Below are 20,300 nucleotides of genomic sequence, written 5' to 3'. Positions count from 1 at the left end.
AAGTAAATCAAATCTATTTTTTTTTCATTTAAAAAGTGAACAGGAAGAGTAGGTTTAAGTGCAAGGTGTGAATGGAGGATGAAGAGAATGAAAATGTAAAAGTGCTGAAAAAACATGTCGCCAAAACACAAACTGATGAATTGTGTCTAACAAGACGGGCTATGAACTATGTTGCAACAATGGATCTTGATTAGACTGAATGAACTAAATGAATACTGTGCAATGTACGACTTTTTCCCCTCTTTAGAAGGGTTCCATGCTTCTCGAAGCATGAGGTGTCCTTTCTGGGCAAATAACTAAAATGGAAAGGACATTTATGGGTAAGTGCAAAAGCAAGCAGATATAGGATATTGAGTGGGATAGGACCAAAAAAAGAACCATTTTAGGCAAACTACCCTCTTTGAATCACTCTAAAGTGCAAAATTTCACTTGTATGAGGGACAAAAATTAACAAGTGAATAAAAAAGTATGGACAATGGGTCACAGAGTACAAATAGACCGCAAGGAGCGCTCTAAGTAACACTAGCAGCTTTGCTTGGGGGAATAGGGCTCCATTTTGAGACAAAAGAGCTCTTTTTTATTCTTTAAACATAATATTATGTACAGTGAGAGTGCACAGCACAGCACCTGAGGAGGGAGGTCAGAAAGGATGGGGAAGAAAAACAAGTAAAAATGTGCTACATGGGCAGGAACAAGCAAAGAAGAAAGAAATATTGCCAAACCAGACCATCTGAAAGATGAAGAAATTAGTTGAAAACACCATGGGCACAACTTTGGGCCCACCATTAGTGTATGCAAATATTACAAGGACATATAGAAAGCACTGAAGGGATGAAACAGCCAGCCAGCTGGGGGGGGAAGGGCAGAGGACAGGGAAACAGTCTAGGTGCTGTGAAGGGACCATATTCTCCTGCTCTAGGGTCCTGCAGAGTCCGAATCCTCAATAAGAACCTCTGTTGTAGTACTCAGTCCTGCTGCTGGCCGGGTAGTGCAGGGGATAAGAACCTTTGAGCCAAGAGTAGACAGAAAGGTTTGGGGGGGAGCAAGGCCGTCTGGTACAACGGAGGCTGTAGAAGCAGGAGCATCTGTCACCAGCAGTTCGTTGTTGGTGGTGATGAGAGAGCCAGAGTTGGCCGCCAGGGCTTCAGCTATGAGAATCTCAGGATGACTCTTGGCTTTATGGGCCACAACACTGTCCTTCTTTTCAAACTTCTTCCCACAGATTCCACAAGAAAACTGGTAGAAAGAGTCAGCGTCATGTTTCTTCATGTGCCAGTTCAGGGAGGCTTTCTGTCTGCAGGTGAAGCCGCAGAACTCACATCTAGAGATGGGAGCGAGTGAGAAGACAAACATATGCAGTTACAGGTCAAAGGAGATGGAGAATTTAAAGGGAATCTGTCACCAGGTTTTTGCTACCAAATCTGAGAGCAGCAAGATGTGGGGGCAGAGAGCCAGATTACAGCGATGTGTCACTTACTGGGCTGCTTGCTGAGTTTTTTATACAATCACTGTTTTATCTGAGGCAGATCTACCAGTTCTGATCCTGAGCTCTGTATAACCTGCCCACACCACTGACTGTACACTGTGCACAGGAAGAAAGCTGGGGGCCTGATTGAACTATATGACAACAGGACTACTAGTCCTCAAAATATACCGTAATTCCCTGCTGATAAAACAGTGATTTTATCAAAACTACAGCAAGCAGCTCTACATCATGCTACTCAGATTAGGTGGTAAAAACCTAGTAACGGATTCCTTCCAAGGGGCCAGTCACTCACTGCAAGGGTTTTTCTCCTGTGTGGATCATTCGATGTACAGCCAGGTTGTGGGAGCTCTTGAATGCTCGAGCGCAGTATTCACAGATATAATCCCTCTGGTCTAATGACAGAACCAGTGTTAGAAACAGCAGTTCAAATTACCGAAATCCTCCATTGTACAACAGCTATTTACCTGTATGATGCTTTGCATGTCGCATCAGTTGTTTCTGAAGGCGAAAAAGTCTCCCGCATGAGGGGTGCGGGCAGACATATTTCTTCTTCAAAAGGTGCTGATATTTAATGTGGTGCTATAGAATAAAGGAAAATTCTTACTATAACCACAAAGCACTAGCACGGGTTCCATTTTCCGTTGCATGCTGCATGTGGTAATCCTTGTTCCCCAAAGATGCGATCTTACTTGCAAGTATCTGGGGTGTGCCAGTACTGTTCCACATCCTTCCATCTCACAGCGCACGTACTGCAGAGGAGGTTTCTTCCTGAGAGAAAAATAACAGAAATCAGCAACTATTTATCGGCAACTATTAAAGGGATGTCCCAATACTCCGACAGCCCCTTTTTAAATACTATGTAATACCCCATGTAAAATACAAACAGATGCTTAGGTTCACATTACGTTATGTGAACCCGCTTAACGGACTACGTTACACCGCGGCATAATGCGGTGTAACGTAGTCCGTTAACGCCGCCATCGTTTGTAATGGCGAACGCATCGCTAGCGCACGCCCACATTGGGCGTGCGCTAGCGATGTGCCGTCATTCGAGTGAAAGCAGCGTTCGCGGTTCGTTCCTCACTAGCGCAGATCGGGGATCTGCGCTAACGGGATAGGCAAACGCGATCCCTTTTGGGACATTGCATTAGCGCAGTCCGTAGCGCTATGCACTAAACGGACTGCCCTAACGCAATGTGACCCTTGCCTCCCGCACCGGCGCGGTTCTAGCCATGTCACCATCTGGTTCGCCCTTGTCACTTTTATGCTACCTGAACGCTGAAGGCTACCAGCACCCACCAACGGGCCGCTTTCCTCTCACTTCCCTCGGATATCAAAGACGAGTGAGGACTGCAGCCCATTATAGCTCATCCCAATGCGGGCCAGTTCCCCACTGGTCAGAGGCTGCACTATAAACAGCTCTGGCAAAAATTAAGAGACCACTGCAAAATATTTAGTTTGTCTGATATTTCTCTTTATAGGTATATTTCTGAGTAAAATGTTAATTTTTCTTTTATTCTATAAACTACTGACAACACGTCTCCGAAGTTCCAAGCAATAAATTTTGTATTTTTCTTTATGACAAAGAAAAATGGTCAAATTTAAAACAAACAAACAAAAAAAACAGTGCTTTCACACCTCAAATAACGCAAATAAAACAAGTTCATAATACGGTAATTTATGTGCACACGATGTGGATTTGCTGCGGATCCGCAGCGGATTTATCCGCACAGAAACGCAGCAGGTCCGCACTGTGATTTACAGTACAATGTAAATCAATGGGTAAAAAAAAAAAAGTTGTGCACATGGTGTGGAAAAATCAGTGCGGAATTGCTGCGGATTTAAAAGAAATGTATGTCACTTCTTGTGTGCGGATCTGCAGCGTTTCTGCACCCCTCCATGATAGACATTCTCAGTGGCAAAAACTGCAGAAAATCCGCATCAAATCCACGGCAAATATGCAGCTGCGGATTCTGCCAGGAGATGTGGATTTTGTGCAGAAAATTATGCACCACATTTCCTACGTGTGCACATAGCCTTATAAACAATACTAATGTTTTAACTCAGGAAGAGTTCAGGAATCAATATTTTGTGGAATAACCATGATTTTTAATCACAGCTTTCATGCGTATTGGCATGCTTTCCACCAGTCTTTCACACTGCTTCTGGGTGACCCTATGCCACTCCTGGTACAAAAATGTAAGCAGTTCTTCTTTGTTTGATGGCTTGTGACTATCCATCATCCTCTTGATTACATTCCAGAGGTTTTCAATGGGGTTCAGGTCTGGAGATTGGGCTGGCCATGACAGGGTTTTGATGTGGTGGGCTCTTAATTTTTGCCAGCGCTGTATATTTACTGCATTTTTAGAGCTTTTTTTATCTAAGGAATTAGTAAACAAAACATGTCAAATTTGTAATTTAAATGCATTACCTTACGAGATCGCTACTCATGCAGAGAAACACTAATATACCTTATAATAATGTCTATGGAGAGGAAGCCAGCAGGGAACCTGGGAAGCATTAGAATGGGAATGGTGGGGACCAATAAAGATATTTATTTAGTTTTTTACACCATTCTGACCATTATTTTCTTCTTGGTTTGTGTGGATGACGCGTCTCTGCATCATCCACAGTCTCATCGGCATCATGCTCCTGCGCAGGCGTACTTCTCTGCCCTTTTAAAGGCAAAATACTGCAGTGCACATGCGCTAGGACCCTTTGACCTTTCCTGGTGCCTGCTTGCTGCAGTACTTTGCTCTGCCCTCAACAGGGCAGATAAGTACACCTGCGCAGGAGCGCAATGTTGGGGAGATTGTGTGGATGACATAGGAACCAGTCATCCACACGAAGCAACAAGGGGGATGGCAACGCAAGAAGATGGGAGGCGCTGGGCCAAGACCAGCGACACCCATCGGACCAGACCGCCCCACAAGTGACTATATCAAAAGTTATTTTTCTGCTCTGACAAGTTTGGTTGGGGGCTTATCTACAGCATTATAGAATGTCCTATATCAGACCTAAAAGGAGGTGACTATACCTCATATAGGCTAAACCTGGTGACAGGTTCGCTTTAAATACTCTACCTTTAATATTGTGGTCTTCAAAAAAAAAAAAAAATTGGCTCCAACAAAATGGTACCGGCGGTCATGCATGCGCAGTAGCATCTATCGGCAAGCGATGCTCTCAGTCTGTGCATTTGGCGCCCACTTGGTTCCGAGGACCAGGGTGGGAGCGGCAGACGAAGAGGACATCATGCTGAACATAGGAACGCAGCGCACATAGGAGCGCACACAGAAGATTTTGTGTTAAAACTTAAAATAATAAGTTCAACCTCACTGGGCTACCAATGTATTAAAATATATTATGAATATTAATTTTTTGGCTGGCTACCTAGTTAGACAGGGATAGGGTAAGAAAGTCTATGTATATACATAGGGACATTGAGTATAGGCTTAATCAGACACCAAATTGCACAGTGAAAATAGAGTTTGACAGGTACATTGATTGGTAGATATATAGTTACTGTAGATATTCACTAGGTTAATCAGCCATCCATCCATCTTCTACAATGCCTGTAGTTTACATAGCAAAATCTTGATGACGGGTTCTCTTTATGGGGTGTTGGTCAGCACAGAAAGACTTAAAGGGAACCTGTCACCCCGTTTTTTGAGATTGAGATATAAATACTGTTAAATAGGGCCTGTGCTGTGCGTTACTATAGTGTATGTAGTGTACCCTGATTCCCCATGTATGCCGAGAAATACATTACCAAAGTCGGCGTTTTCGCCTGTCAATCAGGCTGGTCTGGTCAGGTGGGCGTGTTCACAGCGTTCTTTTCTTCCCCAGGTTTCCGTTGGTGGCGTAGTGGTGTGCGCATGTCCAAGGTCCGGATTCCCTGTGCCCACGTGAAGACACAGCGCGCGATCTGCGCTGTCATTCCTTTCATCGGTGCGGGTGGCCATCTTCCTGGGGCCGCGTGTGCGCAGATGTAGTGCTCTGCTGCACGGGGCTTCAGGAAAATGGCCGCGGGATGCCGCGCATGCGCAGAAGAGATCGCGGCGGCCATTTTCCCAAAGCCGAGATGCAAACTCGGCTTTGGGAAAATGGCCGCCGCGATCTCTTCTGCGCACGCGCGGCATCCCGCGGCCATTTTCCTGAAGCCCCGTGCAGCAGAGCACTACATCTGCGCACGCGCGGCCCCAGGAAGATGGCCGCCCGCACCGATGAAAGGAATGACAGCGCAGATCGCGCGCTGTGTCTTCACGTGGGCACAGGGAATCCGGACCTTGGACATGCGCACACCACTACGCCACCAACGGAAACCTGGGGAAGAAAAGAACGCTGTGAACACGCCCACCTGACCAGACCAGCCTGATTGACAGGCGAAAACGCCGACTTTGGTAATGTATTTCTCGGCATACATGGGGAATCAGGGTACACTACATACACCATAGTAACGCACAGCACAGGCCCTATTTAACAGTATTTATATCTCAATCTCAAAAAACGGGGTGACAGGTTCCCTTTAAAACCAAATGCAGGTGCTCAGTGAAGCATGGTGTGGCCAAACATTTAAGTGCACCTCCCCACCTATTGGTTTCCCATCAACCCTCCTATTTGATTTACAGTTCTGGCATTATAGAGCAAGAGAAGAATGGAGATAGAAGGAAACAAGTAGGTGGGAAGATGCACTTGACTGTTTCCTTTAAGTGTCCATATACTATGGGCTTCTCTCTCACACAATGACACAAGCAAAAAAACTACTCTGGACATATTAACTCCTTCACCACAAAACCTGTTTTCACCTTCCTGACCAGGCCAAATTTTACAATTCTGACCACTGTCACTTTATGGAGGTAATAACTATGGACCCCTTCAACAGATCCCACCAATTCAGAGATAGCGGTAATATTTCTTTGATATGACTTGCCTTTGTGAAAAAAAAAAAAATCGGAAATTTACAGAACATTTTGAAAATTTTGCAATTTTCTAACTTTTAATGTTTACACCCTAAAATCAGTCATGTCACACAAAATAGTTAATAAATCACATTTCCAACATGTCTACTTTACATCAGCACAATTTTTGAAACATTTCTTTTGTTAGCAAGTTAGAAAGGTTAAAAGTTGACCAGTGATTTCTCATTTTTCCAACAAAATTTGCAAAACCAATTTTTTAGGGACCACCTCTCATTTGAAGTCATTTTGAGGAGTTGATATAACAGAAAATACCCAAAAGTGACACCAATCTAAAAACTGCACCCCTCAATGCATTTAAATCCACTTTCAAAAAAGCTTATTAACTCTTCAGGTGCGCACAGTCACATGAATTTTTTTTGTAGAAGGAAAAAATGAAGATTTTACATTTTTCCCCAAAATTTTACTGACCCATTTTTTTCTATTTTTACAAGGTTAACAGGAAAAATGGACCCCAAAATTTGTTGTGCAATTTCTCTTGAGCATGCTGGATATGTGGGTGAAAACCACCATTTGGGCACATGGCAGAGCTCAGAAGGGAAGGAGCACCGCTTAACTCTTTGAATATAATATGTGCTAGAGTCATTAGCGGATGTCATGTCACATTTGGAGAGCTGCTGATGTGCCTAAAAAGAGGAAAATACTCATACACACACAAAAAAAATCAAATCACAATTTTCTCACAAAAATGCTCTTTCAGCAATAAATTGTTTATTTTCACAAGGGTAACAGGACAAAATGGACTCCAAAATTTGTTGTGCAATTTCATTTGAGTATGCCGATACCCATATGTGGGGGAAATCTACTGTCTGAGAGCATGGCAGGGCTCATAAAGGATGAAGTGAAGTTTTGCAACACAGATTTTGACGGAATGTTCTGCAGATGTCATGTTGCGTTTGGAGAGCCCATGATGTGCCTAAACAGTGAAACTCCCCCATAAGTGACCCCTATTTTGGAAACGAGATTCCTCAAATAATTTATTTAGATGTGTAGTGAGCACCTTGAACCCCCGAGCGCTTTGCATAAGTTTATAAAGTTGAGCCGTATAAAAAAACAACAACATTTTTTCCATGAAATTGTTGTTTTAGTCCTATTTTTTTTATTTTCACCAGGGTAACAGGAGAAAATGGATCCCAAAAATTGTGCAATTTCTTCACCGATATCCAATATGTCGTCGAAAACTACTTTTGATACACAGTGCAAAGCTTAGAAGTGAAGAAGTGCCATATTGGAGTTCAGATTTTGCTGCACTTGTTTGAAGGTACCATATCACATTGGTAGAGCCCCTGAGGTGCCAGAACAGCAGAACCCCTCCATAAGTGACCCCATTTTACAAACTACACCTCTCAATGAATTCATCTAGGGGTGCTAGTGATCATATTTACATAACAAGTGTGTCACAGAATTTTAAACCATTGGGCAATGAAGAAAAAAATTACATTTTCACCACCAAAATTTTGTTTTAGCCCCAGATTTTACATTTTCACACTTTACATTTCACAATTGGTAAAAATGGCACCAAAATTTGTCTCTCAATTTCTGCTGAATGTACCAATACCCCATATGTGGCTGTACAGTACTGCTTATGCACACGGCAGGACTCATGTAGGACAGAGCGCTATTTGCCTCCTGTAGTGCAGATTTTCCTAGAATAGTTTGTGGTCTCCATATACAGAGCCCCTAATTGCTAGAAGAGTAGAATCTCCCTTCAAGTGACTACATTTTGGAAATACTACCCCTTTTGGGGGTTTATCTACAGGTGTAGTGATGATTTTTGACTCCATGGGTGTTTTCTAGTGATGAGCAAATAAACTCGTTGATCGAGTTTTCCCGAGCACGCTCGGGTGATCTCCGAGTATTTGTTAGTGTTCGGAGATTAAGTTTTCATCGCCTCAGCTGAATGATTTACAGCTATTAGCCAGCCTGAGGACATGTGGGGGTTGCCTTGTTGCTAGGGTTCAAATTCGGTCCCAATTTATAGCGAAAGATTATAATTTATTCCTTTCTAAATAGGGTATTGGTCAATGTCCTTTAATTATTTGGCCATTAATTCTATATGGACAATTAGCCCACTGTAATGGATTTGTAGGGCAAAAAAAATAAAAATAATAAATAAATATATATATATATATATATATATATAAAATTGTCTAAGGGTTTTTCCGTCTGTCTGTCTGTCTGTCTGTCTGTCTGTCCTGGAAATCCCGGCTCTCTGATTGGTCGAGGCCGCCAGGCCTCGACCAATCAGCAATGGGCACAGCGACGATGATGTCATAAAGGACGTAGACATCCTGCGTGTCTGATTGGTCGAGGCCGCCAGGCCTCGACCAATCAGCAATGGGCACAGCGACGATGATGTCATAATGGTTGCCATGGCGACGATGATGTCATAAAGGTTGCCTCGATCAATCAGCGACGGACACAGTCTGCCGCGAATTCTGGAATCATCATTGTCCATATATTACAGGGACATGCATATTCTAGAATACCCGATGCGTTAGAATCGGGCCACAGTCTAGTATATATCTATATATATAATTGCCTAAGGGTTTTTCCGTCTGTCTGTCTGTCTGTCTTTCTGTCTGTCTGTCTGTCCTGGAAATCCCACGTCTCTGATTGGTCGAGGCCGCCAGGCCTCGACCAATCAGAGACGGGCACAGTGACGATGATGTCATAATGGTTGCCATGGCGACGATGATGTTATAAAGGTTGCCTCGACCAATCAGCGACGGGCACAGTCTGCCGCGAATTCTGGAATCATCATTGTCCATATACTACGGGGACATGCATATTCTAGAATAACCGATGCGTTAGAATCGGGCCACAATCTAGTATATATATATATATATACATACATATATCTATATATATATAATTGTCTAAGGGTTTTTCCGTCTGTCTGTCTGTCCTGGAAATCCCGCGTCTCTGATTGGTCGAGGCCGCCAGGCCTCGACCAATCAGCGACGGGCACAGCGACGATAATGTCATAATGGTTGCCATGGCGACGATGATGTCATAAAGGTTGCCTCAACCAATCAGCGACGGGCACAGTCTGCCGCGAATTCTGGAATCATCATTGTCCATATACTACGGGGACATGCATATTCTAGAATACCCGATGCGTTAGAATCGGGCCACAATCTAGTATCTATATATACACACACATATATATATATATATATATACACAGTTGTGGCCAAAAGTATTGACACCCCTGCAATTCTGTCAGATAATACTCAGCTTCTTCCTGAAAATGATTGCAATCACAAATTCTTTGGTATTATCTTCATTTAATTTGTCTTAACCCCTTCATGACCCAGCCTATTTTGACCTTAAAGACCTTGCCGTTTTTTGCAATTCTGACCAGTGTCCCTTTATGAGGTAATAACTCAGGGACGCTTCAACGGATCCTAGCGGTTCTGAAATTGTTTTTTCGTGACATATTGGGCTTCATGTTAGTGGTAAATTTAGGTCAATAAATTCTGCGTTTATTTGTGATAAAAACGGAAATTTGGCGAAAATTTTGAAAATTTCGCAATTTTCACATTTTGAATTTTTATTCTGTTAAACCAGAGAGATATGTGACACAAAATAGTTAATAAATAACATTTTCCACATGTTTACTTTACATCAGCACAATTTTGGAAACAAAATTTTTTTTTGTTAGGAAGTTATAAGGGTTAAAATTTGACCAGCGATTTGTCATTTTTACAACAAAATTTACAAAACCATTTTTTTTTAGGGACCACCTCACATTTGAAGTCAGTTTGAGGGGTCTATATGGCTGAAAATACCCAAAAGTGACACCATTCTAAAAACTGCACCCCTCAAGGTACTCAAAACCACATTCAAGAAGTTTATTAACCCTTCAGGTGCTTCACAGCAGCAGAAGCAACATGGAAGGAAAAAATGAACATTTAACAAAAATTATCTTTTAGCAACAATTTTTTTATTTTCCCAATGGTAAAAGGAGAAACTGAACCACGAAAGTTGTTGTCCAATTTGTCCTGAGTACGCTGATACCTCATATGTGGGGGTAAACCACTGTTTGGGCGCACGGCAGGGCTTGGAAGGGAAGGAGCGCCATTTGACTTTGAATCAAAAATTGGCTCCACTCTTTAGCGGACACCATGTCACGTTTGGAGAGCACCCGTGTGCCTAAAAATTGGAGCTCCCCCACAAGTGACCCCATTTTGGAAACTAGACGCCCCAAGGAACTTATCTAGATGCATAGTGAGCACTTTGAACCCCCAGGTGCTTCACAAATTGATCCGTAAAAATGAAAAAGTACTTTTTTTTCACAAAAAAATTCTTTTAGCCTCAATTTTTTCATTTTCACATGGGCAACAGGATAAAATGGATCCTAAAATGTGTTGGGCAATTTCTCCTGAGTACACCAATACCTCACATGTGGGGGTAAACCACTGTTTGGGCACATGGTAAGGCTCGGAAGGGAAGGAGCGCCATTTGAATGAAAAATTATTTCCATCGTTAGCGGACACCATGTCGCGTTTGGATAGCTCCTGTGTGCCTAAACATTGGCGCTCCCCCACAAGTGACCCCATTTTGGACACTAGACCCCCCAAGGAACTTATTTAGATGCCTAGTGAGCACTTTAAACCCTCAGGTGCTTCACAAATTGATCTGTAAAAATGAAAAAGTACTTTTTTTTCACAAAAAAATTCTTTTCGCCTCAATTTTTTCATTTTCACATGGGCAGTAGGATAAAATGGATCATAAAATTTGTTGGGCAATTTCTCCCGAGTACGCCGATACCTCATATGTGGGGGTAAACCACTGTTTGGGCACTCGGCAGGGCTCGGAAGGGAAGGCGCGCCATTTGACTTTTTGAATGGAAAATTAGCTCCAATTGTTAGCGGACACCATGTCGCGTTTGGAGAGCCCCTGTGTGCCTAAACATTGGAGCTCCCCCACAAGTGACCCCATTTTGGAAACTAGACCCCCCAAGGAACTTATCTAGATGCATATTGAGCACTTTAAACCCCCAGGTGCTTCACAGAAGTTTATAATGCAGAGCCATGAAAATAAAAAATAATTTTTCTTTCCTCAAAAATGATTTTTTAGCCTGGAATTTCCTATTTTGCCAAGGATAATAGGAGAAATTGGACCCCAAATATTGTTGTCCAGTTTGTCCTGAGTACGCTGATACCCCATATGTGGGGTTAAACCACTGTTTGGGCGCACGGCAGGGCTCGGAAGGGATGGCACGCCATTTGGCTTTTTAAATGGAAAATTAGCTCCAATCATTAGCGGACACCATGTCACGTTTGGAGAGCCCCTGTGTGCCTAAACATTGGAGATCCCCCAGAAATGACCCCATTTTGGAAACTAGACCCCCAAAGGAACTAATCTAGATGTGTGGTGAGGACTTTGAACCCCCAAGTGCTTCACAGAAGTTTATATCGCAGAGCCATGAAAATAAAAAAAAAAAAATTATTTTCTCAAAAATGATCTTTTAGCCTGCAATTTTTTATTTTCCCAAGGGTAACAGGAGAAATTTGACCCCAAAAGTTGTTGTCCAGTTTCTCCTGAGTATGCTGATACCCCATATGTGGGGGTAAATCACTGTTTGGGCACATGCCGGGGCTCGGAAGTGAAGTAGTGACGTTTTGAAATGCAGACTTTGATGGAATGCTCTGTGGGCGTCACGTTGCGTTTGCAGAGCCCCTGATGTGGCTTAACAGTAGAAACCCCCCACAAGTGACCCCATTTTGGTAACTAGACCCCCAAAGGAACTTATCTAGATGTGTGGTGAGCACTTTGAACCCCCAAGTGCTTCATAGAAGTTTATAATGCAGAGCCGTGAAAATAATAAATACGTTTTCTTTCCTCAAAAATAATTATTTAGCCCAGAATTTTTTATTTTCCCAAGGGTTACAGGAGAAATTGGACCCCATAAGTTGTTGTCCTGTTTCTCCTGAGTATGCTGATACCCCATATGTGGGGGTAAACCACTGTTTGGGCACATGCCGAGGCTCGGAAGTGAAGTAGTGATGTTTTGAAATGCAGACTTTGATGTAATGCTCTGTGGGCGTCACGTTGCGTTTGCAGAGCCCCTGATGTAGCTTAACAGTAGAAACCCCCCACAAGTGACCCCATTTTGGAAACTAAACCCCGAAAGGAACTTATCTAGATGTTTGGTGAGCACTTTGAACCCCCAAGTGCTTCATAGAAGTTTATAATGCAGAGCCGTGAAAATAATAAATACGTTTTCTTTCCTCAAACATAATTATTTAGCCCAGAATTTTTTAATTTTCCCAAGGGTAACAGGAGAAATTTGACCCCAATATTTGTTGTCCAGTTTCTCCTGAGTACGGTGATACCCCATATGTGGGGGTAAACCACTGTTTGGGCACACGTTGGGGCTCGGAAGTGAAGTAGTGACGTTTTGAAATGCAGACTTTGATGGAATGCTCTGCAGGCGTCACGTTGCGTTTGCAGAGCCCCTGATGTGCCTAAACAGTAGAAACCCCCCACAAGTGAACCCATTTTGGAAACTAGACCCCGAAAGGAACTTATCTAGATGTGTGGTAAGCACTTTGAACCCCCAAGTGCTTCATAGAAGTTTATAATGCAGAGCCGTGAAAATAATAAATACGTTTTCTTTCCTCAAAAATAATTATTTAGCCCAGAATTTTTTATTTTCCCAAGGGTTACAGGAGAAATTGGACCACAAATGTTGTTGTCCAGTTTCTCCTGAGTACGCTGATACCCCATGTGTGGGGGTAAACCACTGTTTGGGCACACGTCGGGGCTCAGAAAGGAAGTAGTGACTTTTGAAATGCAGACTTTGATGGAATGGTCTGCGGGCATCACGTTGCGTTTGCAGAGCCCCTGGTGTGCCTAAACAGTAGAAACCCCCCACTTTAGAAACTAGACCCCCCAAGGAACTTATCTAGATATGTGGTGAGCACTTTGAACCCCCAAGTGCTTCACAGACGTTTACAACGCAGAGCCGTGAAAATAAAAAATCATTTTTCTTTCCTCAAAAATGATGTTTTAGCAAGCATTTTTTTAGATTCACAAGGGTAACAGGAGAAATTGGACCCCAGTAATTGTTGCGCAGTTTATCCTGAGTATGCTGGTACCCCATATGTGGGGGTAAACCACTGTTTGGGCACACGTCAGGGCTCGGAAGTGAGGGAGCACCATTTGACTTTTTGAATACGAGATTGGCTGGAATCAATGGTGGCGCCATGTTGCGTTTGGAGACCCCTGATGTGCCTAAACAGTGGTAACCCCTCAATTCTACCTCCAACACTAACCCCAACACACCCCTAACCCTAATCCCAACTGTAGCCATAACCCTAATAACAACCCTAACCACAACCCTAATTCCAACCCTAACCCTAAGGCTATGTGCCCACGTTGCGGATTCGTGTGAGATATTTCCGCACCATTTTTGAAAAATCCGCGGGTAAAAGGCACCGCGTTTTACCTGCGGATTTTCCGCGGATTTCCAGTGTTTTTTGTGCGGATTTCACCTGCGGATTCCTATTGAGGAACAGGTGTAAAACGCCGCGGAATCCGCACAAAGAATTGACATGCTGCGGAAAATACAACGCAGCGTTTCCGCGCGGTATTTTCTGCACCATGGGCACAGCGGATTTGGTTTTTCATATGTTTACATGGTACTGTAAACCTGATGGAATACTGCTGCGAATCCGCAGCGGCCAATCCGCAGCCAAATCCGCACCGTGTGCACATAGCCTAATTCTAAAGGTATGTGCACACTGTGGAAAACGCTGCAGATCCGCAGCAGTTTCCCATGAGTTTACAGTTCAATGTAGACCTATGGGAAACAAAAATCGCTGTACACATGCTGTGGAAAAACTGCACGGAAACGCAGCGGTTTACATTCCGCAGCGGTTTACATTCCGCAGCATGTCACTTCTTTGTGCGGATTCCGCAGCGGTTTTACAACTGCTCAAAAAGAAAATCGCAATTGTAAAACCGCAGTGAAATGCGCAGAAAAAAACGCGGTAAATCCGCCATAAATCCGCAGCGGTTTAGCACGGCGGATTTATCAAATCCGCAGCGGAAAAATCCGCAGAGGACCAGAATACGTGTGCACATACCGAAACCCTAACCCTAGCCTTAACCCTAACCCTAGCCCTGTCCCTAACCCTACCCCTAACCCTACCCCTAACCCTACCCTTTACCCTACCCCTAACCCTAACCCTACCCCTATTCTAACATTAGTGGAAAAAAAAAATTATTTTTTTTATTGTCCCTACCTATGGGGGTGACAAAGGGGGGGGGGGGTCATTTATTATTTTTTTTTATTTTGATCACTGAGATATAATCTATCTCAGTGATCAAAAAGCACTTTGGAACGAATCTGCCGGCCGGCAGATTCGGCGGGCGCACTGCGCATGCGCCCGCCATTTTGGAAGATGGCGGCGCCCAGGGAGAAAACGGACGGGACCCCGGCAGGATCGGTAAGTATGATGGGGTGGGGGGGAAATCGGAGCGTGGCAGGCGTGGAACGGAGCACGAGGGCATGGAACGGAGCACGGGGGGCTGGAACGGAGCACGGGGGGGTGGAACGGAGCACGGGGGGTGGATCGGAATGCAGGGGGGGTGATTGGAGCACGGGGGGGTGTTTGGAGCACGGGGGGAGCGGACAAGAGCACGGGGGGGAGCGGAGCACTGGATGGAGGGGAGCAGTGTACCGGCCAGATCGGGGGGCTGGGGGGGGCGATCGGTGGGGTGGGGTGGGGGCACATTAGTATTTCCAGCCATGGCCGATGATATTGCAGCATCGGCCATGGCTGGATTGTAATATTTCACCCGTTATAATAGGTGAAATATTACAAATCACTCTGATTGGCTGTTGAAAGTGAAACTGCCAATCAGAGCGATCGTAGCCACGAGGGGGTGAAGCCACCCCCCCTGGGCTAAACTACCACTCCCCCTGTCCCTGCAGATCGGGTGAAATGGGAGTTAACCCTTTCACCGGATCTGCAGGGACGCGATCTTGCCATGTCGCCACATAGGCGTCATGGGTCGGATTGGCACCGACTTTCATGACGCCTACGTGGCGTCATGGGTCGGGAAGGGGTTAAATGAAAAAACACAAAAGAGAATGAAGCAAAAAGCAAAACATTGATCATTTCACACAAAACTCAAAAAATGGCCCAGACAAAAGTATTGGCACCCTCAGCCTAATACTTGGTTGCACAACCTTTAGCCAAAATAACTGCGACCGACCGCTTCCGGTAACCATCAATGAGTTTCTTACAATGCTCTGCTGGAATTTTAGACCATTCTTCTTTGGCAAACTGCTCCAGGTCCCTGATATTTGAAGGGTGCCTTCTCCAAACTGCCATTTTTAGATCTTTCCACAGATCTTCTATGGGATTCAGGTCTGGACTCATTGCTGGCCACCTTAGAAGTCTCCAGTGCTTCTTCTCAAACCATTTTCTAGTGCTTCTTGAAGTGTGTTTGGGGACATTGCCCTGCTGGAAGACCCATGACCTCTGAGGGAGACCCAGCTTTCTCACACTGGGCCCTACATTATGCTGCAAAATTTGTTGGTATTCTTCAGACTTCATTATGCCATGCACACGGTCAAGCAGTCCAGTGCCAGAGGCAGCAAAGCAACCCCAAAACATCAGGGAACCTCCGCCATGTTTGACTGTAGGGACCGTGTTCTTTTCTTTGAATGCCTCTTTTTTTCTCCTGTAAACTCTATGTTGATGCCTTTGCCCCAAAAAGCTCTACTTTTGTCTCATCTGACCAGAGAACAATCTTCCAAAACGTTTTAGGCTTTTTCAGGTAAGTTTTTGGCAAACTCTAGCCTGGCTTTTTTATGTCTCGGGGTAAGAAGTGGGGTCTTCCTGGGTCTCCTACCATACAGTTCCTTTTCATTCAGACGCCGACGTATAGTACGGGTTGACACTGTTGTACCCTCCGACTGCAGGGCAGCTTGAACTTGTTTGGATGTTAGTCGAGGTTCTTTATCCAACATCCGCACAATCTTGCGTTGAAATCTCTTGTCAATTTTTCTTTTCCGTCCACATCTAGGGAGGTTAGCCACAGTGCCATGTGCTTTAAACTTCTTGATGACACTGCGCACGATAGACACAGGAACATTCAGGTCTTTGGAGATGGACTTGTAGCCTTGAGATTGCTCATGCTTCCTCACAATTTGGTTTCTCAGGTCCTCAGACAGTTCTTTGGTCTTCTTTCTTTTCTCCATGCTCAATGTGGTACACACAAGGACACAGGACAGAGGTTGAGTCAACTTTAATCCATGTCAACTGGCTGCAAGTGGGATTTAGTTATTGCCAACACCTGTTAGGTGCCACAGGTAAGTTACAGGTGCTGTTAATTACACAAATTAGAGAAGCATCACATGATTTTTCGAACAGTGCCAATACTTTTGTCCACCCCCTTTTTTATGTTTGGTGTGGAATTATATCCAATTTGGCTTTAGGACAATTCTTTTTGTGTTTTTTCATTTAAGACGAATTAAATGAAGATAATAATAACAAAGAATTTATGTTTGCAATCATTTTCATGACGAAACTGAGTATTATCTGGCAGAATTGCAGGGGTGTCAATACTTTTGGCCATAACTGTATATAATGAAGTAGCGATCTCAGAAACACGCTGTGTCAGATGGGAAGCCCGACACTATATCACAGGCAGACTGTCAGTCTGAGAACAGCGTTCCACATGGTTGTGGAAACGCTGTATGTATCTCCTAGTGCTGTGAAAGGTACAACAGGTCAGTATCTGTTAACACTATCCAATGCTTGCCCTCTCTTGGTTAGGCCCCCTTCACACATCCGTTTTTTGTGTCTGTATGCGGTTTGTTTTTTAAGGGCCGTAAATATGGACACATGCACACTCAGTCAATGGTGGTGCGCATGTGTCATTTTTTTCACATGGACTGTTTGAAAAACGAGCAGACATGTCATTTTTTTTTTTTTGCGCAGTAGGGACAAAATGTGTGCTGCACACTGATGATGCATAGATAATATCCGTGTGTCATCCGGCGCTGGGAACAAGAGGTACAGTTTGAGCTATTCACAATTGCTGGTTGCTGAAGGCAGCTCTCTTCATTGTCTTCTGGTTGCTCCGAGATCAGGGCAACCATACGACAATGATGGGACTTGTATTCAGCAGCAGCTATGTAACTCCTATGTAAAATAAAGAATGAAATAATTAAAAAAAAATGTTAATCTGGAATAAGGGACAATATCCTATAAGGTTCCCAGGATATTAATGACAGCTCACAAGCTGTCTGCTCAGCCTTTACTGGTGAATTTACAGGGGAGCCCAGTAACAAAAAATGACAGAGTCCTCCTATAAACTCAAAACCGACAGCCGTAGGTTGATATAACTAGCCTGAGAAGGGGTCAGAGATATGGCCCCCCTCCTCCCCCAGGCTACCAACTTTAGCCCTCAGCCACCCCTAAAATGGTGCATCCTTAAAAAAAAAAGTGAAACTCATATTATATCGAGTCAATACAAACAGTGATCTATTCCAAGTGTTTATTTCTGTTAATGTTGATGATTATTGCTTACAGCCAATGAAAACCCAAAAGTCATTATCTCAGTAAATTAGAATAATTCATAACACCAGCATGAAAACTGATTTTAAAATCCGAAATGTTGGCCTACTGAAATGTATGTTCAGTAAATGCACTCAATACTTGGGCGGGGGCTCCTTTTGCATCAATTACTGCATCAATGCGGCGTGGCATGGAGGCGATCAGCCTGTGGCACTGCTGAGGTGTTATGGAAGCCCAGGTTGCTTTCATAGCAGCCTTCAGCTCGTCTGCATTGTCGGGTCTGGTGTCTTATCTTCCTCTGGACTTCTTCATAGATTCTCTATGGGGCTTAGGTCAGGCGAGTTTGCTGGCCAATCAAGCACAGTGATACTGTTGTTTTTAAACAAGGAATTGGTACTTTTGGCAGTGTGGACAGGTGCCAAGTCTTGCTGGAGAATTACATTTCCAACTTCAAAAAGCTTGTTGGCAGAGGGAAGCATGAAGTGTTCTAAAATTTCATTGGAGATGGCTGCGCTGACTTTGGTCTTGATAAAACACAGTGGACCTACACAAGCAGATGACATGGCTCCCCAAAACATCACTGATTGTGGAAACTTCACACTAGACCTCAAGCAGCTTGGATTTTGTACCTCTGCACTCTTCTTCCAGACTCTGGGACCTTGATTTTCAAATGAAATGCAAAATTTACTTTCATCTGAAAACAACACCTTGGACCACTGAGCTGTTCCAGTTCTTTTTCTGCTCGGCCCAGGTAAGACGCTTCTGGCATTGTCTATTGGTTATGAGTGGCTTGACACAAGGAATGCGACACTTGTAGCCCATGTCCTGGATACATCTGAGTGTGGTGGCTCTAGAAGCAATGACTCCAGCAGCAGTCCACTCCTTGTGAATCGCTCCCAAATTTTTGAATGGCCTTTTTTTAACAATCCTTTCAATGCTGTGGTTATCCCGGTTGCTTGTGCACCTTTTTCTACCACATTTTTTCCTTCCACTCAACTTTCCATTAATAAGCTTGGATACAGCACTCTGTGAACAGCCAGTTTCTTTAGCAATGACCTTTTGTGGCTTACCCTCCTTGTGGAGTGTGTCAATGACTGCCTTCAGGACATCCATCAAGTTAGCAGTCTTCCCCATGATTGTGGAGCCTGCTGAAACAGACTAAGGGTCCTTTTAAAATGCTTAGGAAGCTTTTGTAGGTGTTTTTTGTTAATTATTCAAATTTTCTGAGATAATGACTTTTGGGTTTTCATTGGCTGTAAGCCATAGTCATCAACATTAACAGAAATAAACACTTGAAAGGGATCACTCTATTTGTAATGACTATATAATGAGTTTCACTTTTTGAATTGAAGAAATGAAATAAATTAACTTTTTGATGATATTCTAATTTTGCAAGAAGCACCTGTATTCCATTAAAGCCCTTGTCCCCTGTAAAAGACAGAAAATATCAACCATAATACTTACCTTACGCCTAATCCATTGAAGCCCTTACCACCTGTAAAAAAAAAAAAAAAAAAAACGAAAATAACAAACAATTATATCACTCACGTGTATGAAGTGAAGAGTAGAAAAACTGTCCCACGCTGTAATCCATCTCTGCGATATCTGGTTTACAATCTGAACACTGGCATGATGTGACCGTCCATGCAGAAAACCATGTGACAATGAGGTGCTGCGAGCGCAGCTTCAGTGAGGAGTGGTTCCCAAGCTAACTTTACTGTGAGTCGGGACGATGAACTGCTGTGACCTCAATGAGATCACCACTCGTGGTGACCTCATTGAGGTCATCGCAGTTCATTGTCCCAACTCACAGTAATGTGCCTGTGGAAATGCACCTTCAATTTACGATGTTAACCTCTATGACATCACCGCTCATCATTGAGGCTGCGCTCGCAGCACCTTATTGTCTCATGTTTTTTTGCCTGGATGATCGCATCGTGCCACCGGTCAGCTTGCAAACCAAATAATGCAGAGATGGATTATGGCATGGGACAGTACTGCTAATCTTCACTTCGGACAGTTGAGGGATATGGTTGTTTATTAGTTTTGTTTTGGGGGGCAAGGACTTCAATGGATTAGGCGTAAGGTAAGTATTATGGTTATTTTCTGTCTTTTACAGGGGATAAGGGCTTCAATGGATTAGGCAAAAGGCAAGTATAACGCCTAATCCATTTATTTATTTTTAAATAAATGTTTAAGACAGGGTGTTGATTTTTATTTCAAATAAAGGATTTTATTCTTGCTGTGTGTTTATTTCCAAACTCACTATAGGGTTTGATGTCCATTGACAAA

The 20,300-nt window shown here is 43.6% G+C and overlaps 1 protein-coding gene across 1 annotated transcript in view; it reads right to left on the bottom strand.

The window, feature by feature from the left end:
* Positions 1-554: 554 nt before the first annotated feature.
* Positions 555-20,300, bottom strand: part of LOC138665458 (E3 ubiquitin-protein ligase ZFP91-like) — a 123,117-nt gene continuing 103,371 nt past the window's right edge. Inside the window, exons 9-12 of the mRNA XM_069752966.1 lie at positions 2,176-2,254; positions 1,951-2,065; positions 1,779-1,878; positions 555-1,321 (exon numbers count right to left, since the gene is read on the bottom strand). Of these exons, the coding sequence (XP_069609067.1) occupies positions 916-1,321; positions 1,779-1,878; positions 1,951-2,065; positions 2,176-2,254 (700 nt within the window). The 3' untranslated portion in view covers positions 555-915. The remainder of the gene's footprint in view (positions 1,322-1,778; positions 1,879-1,950; positions 2,066-2,175; positions 2,255-20,300) is intronic.

This window comes from Ranitomeya imitator, chromosome 2 (assembly GCF_032444005.1).
Source record: "Ranitomeya imitator isolate aRanImi1 chromosome 2, aRanImi1.pri, whole genome shotgun sequence".
Lineage (NCBI taxonomy): Eukaryota > Metazoa > Chordata > Amphibia > Anura > Dendrobatidae > Ranitomeya > Ranitomeya imitator.
Note: the sequence above shows the minus strand (reverse complement) of the source record. Positions and strands in the feature narration are given on the sequence as shown.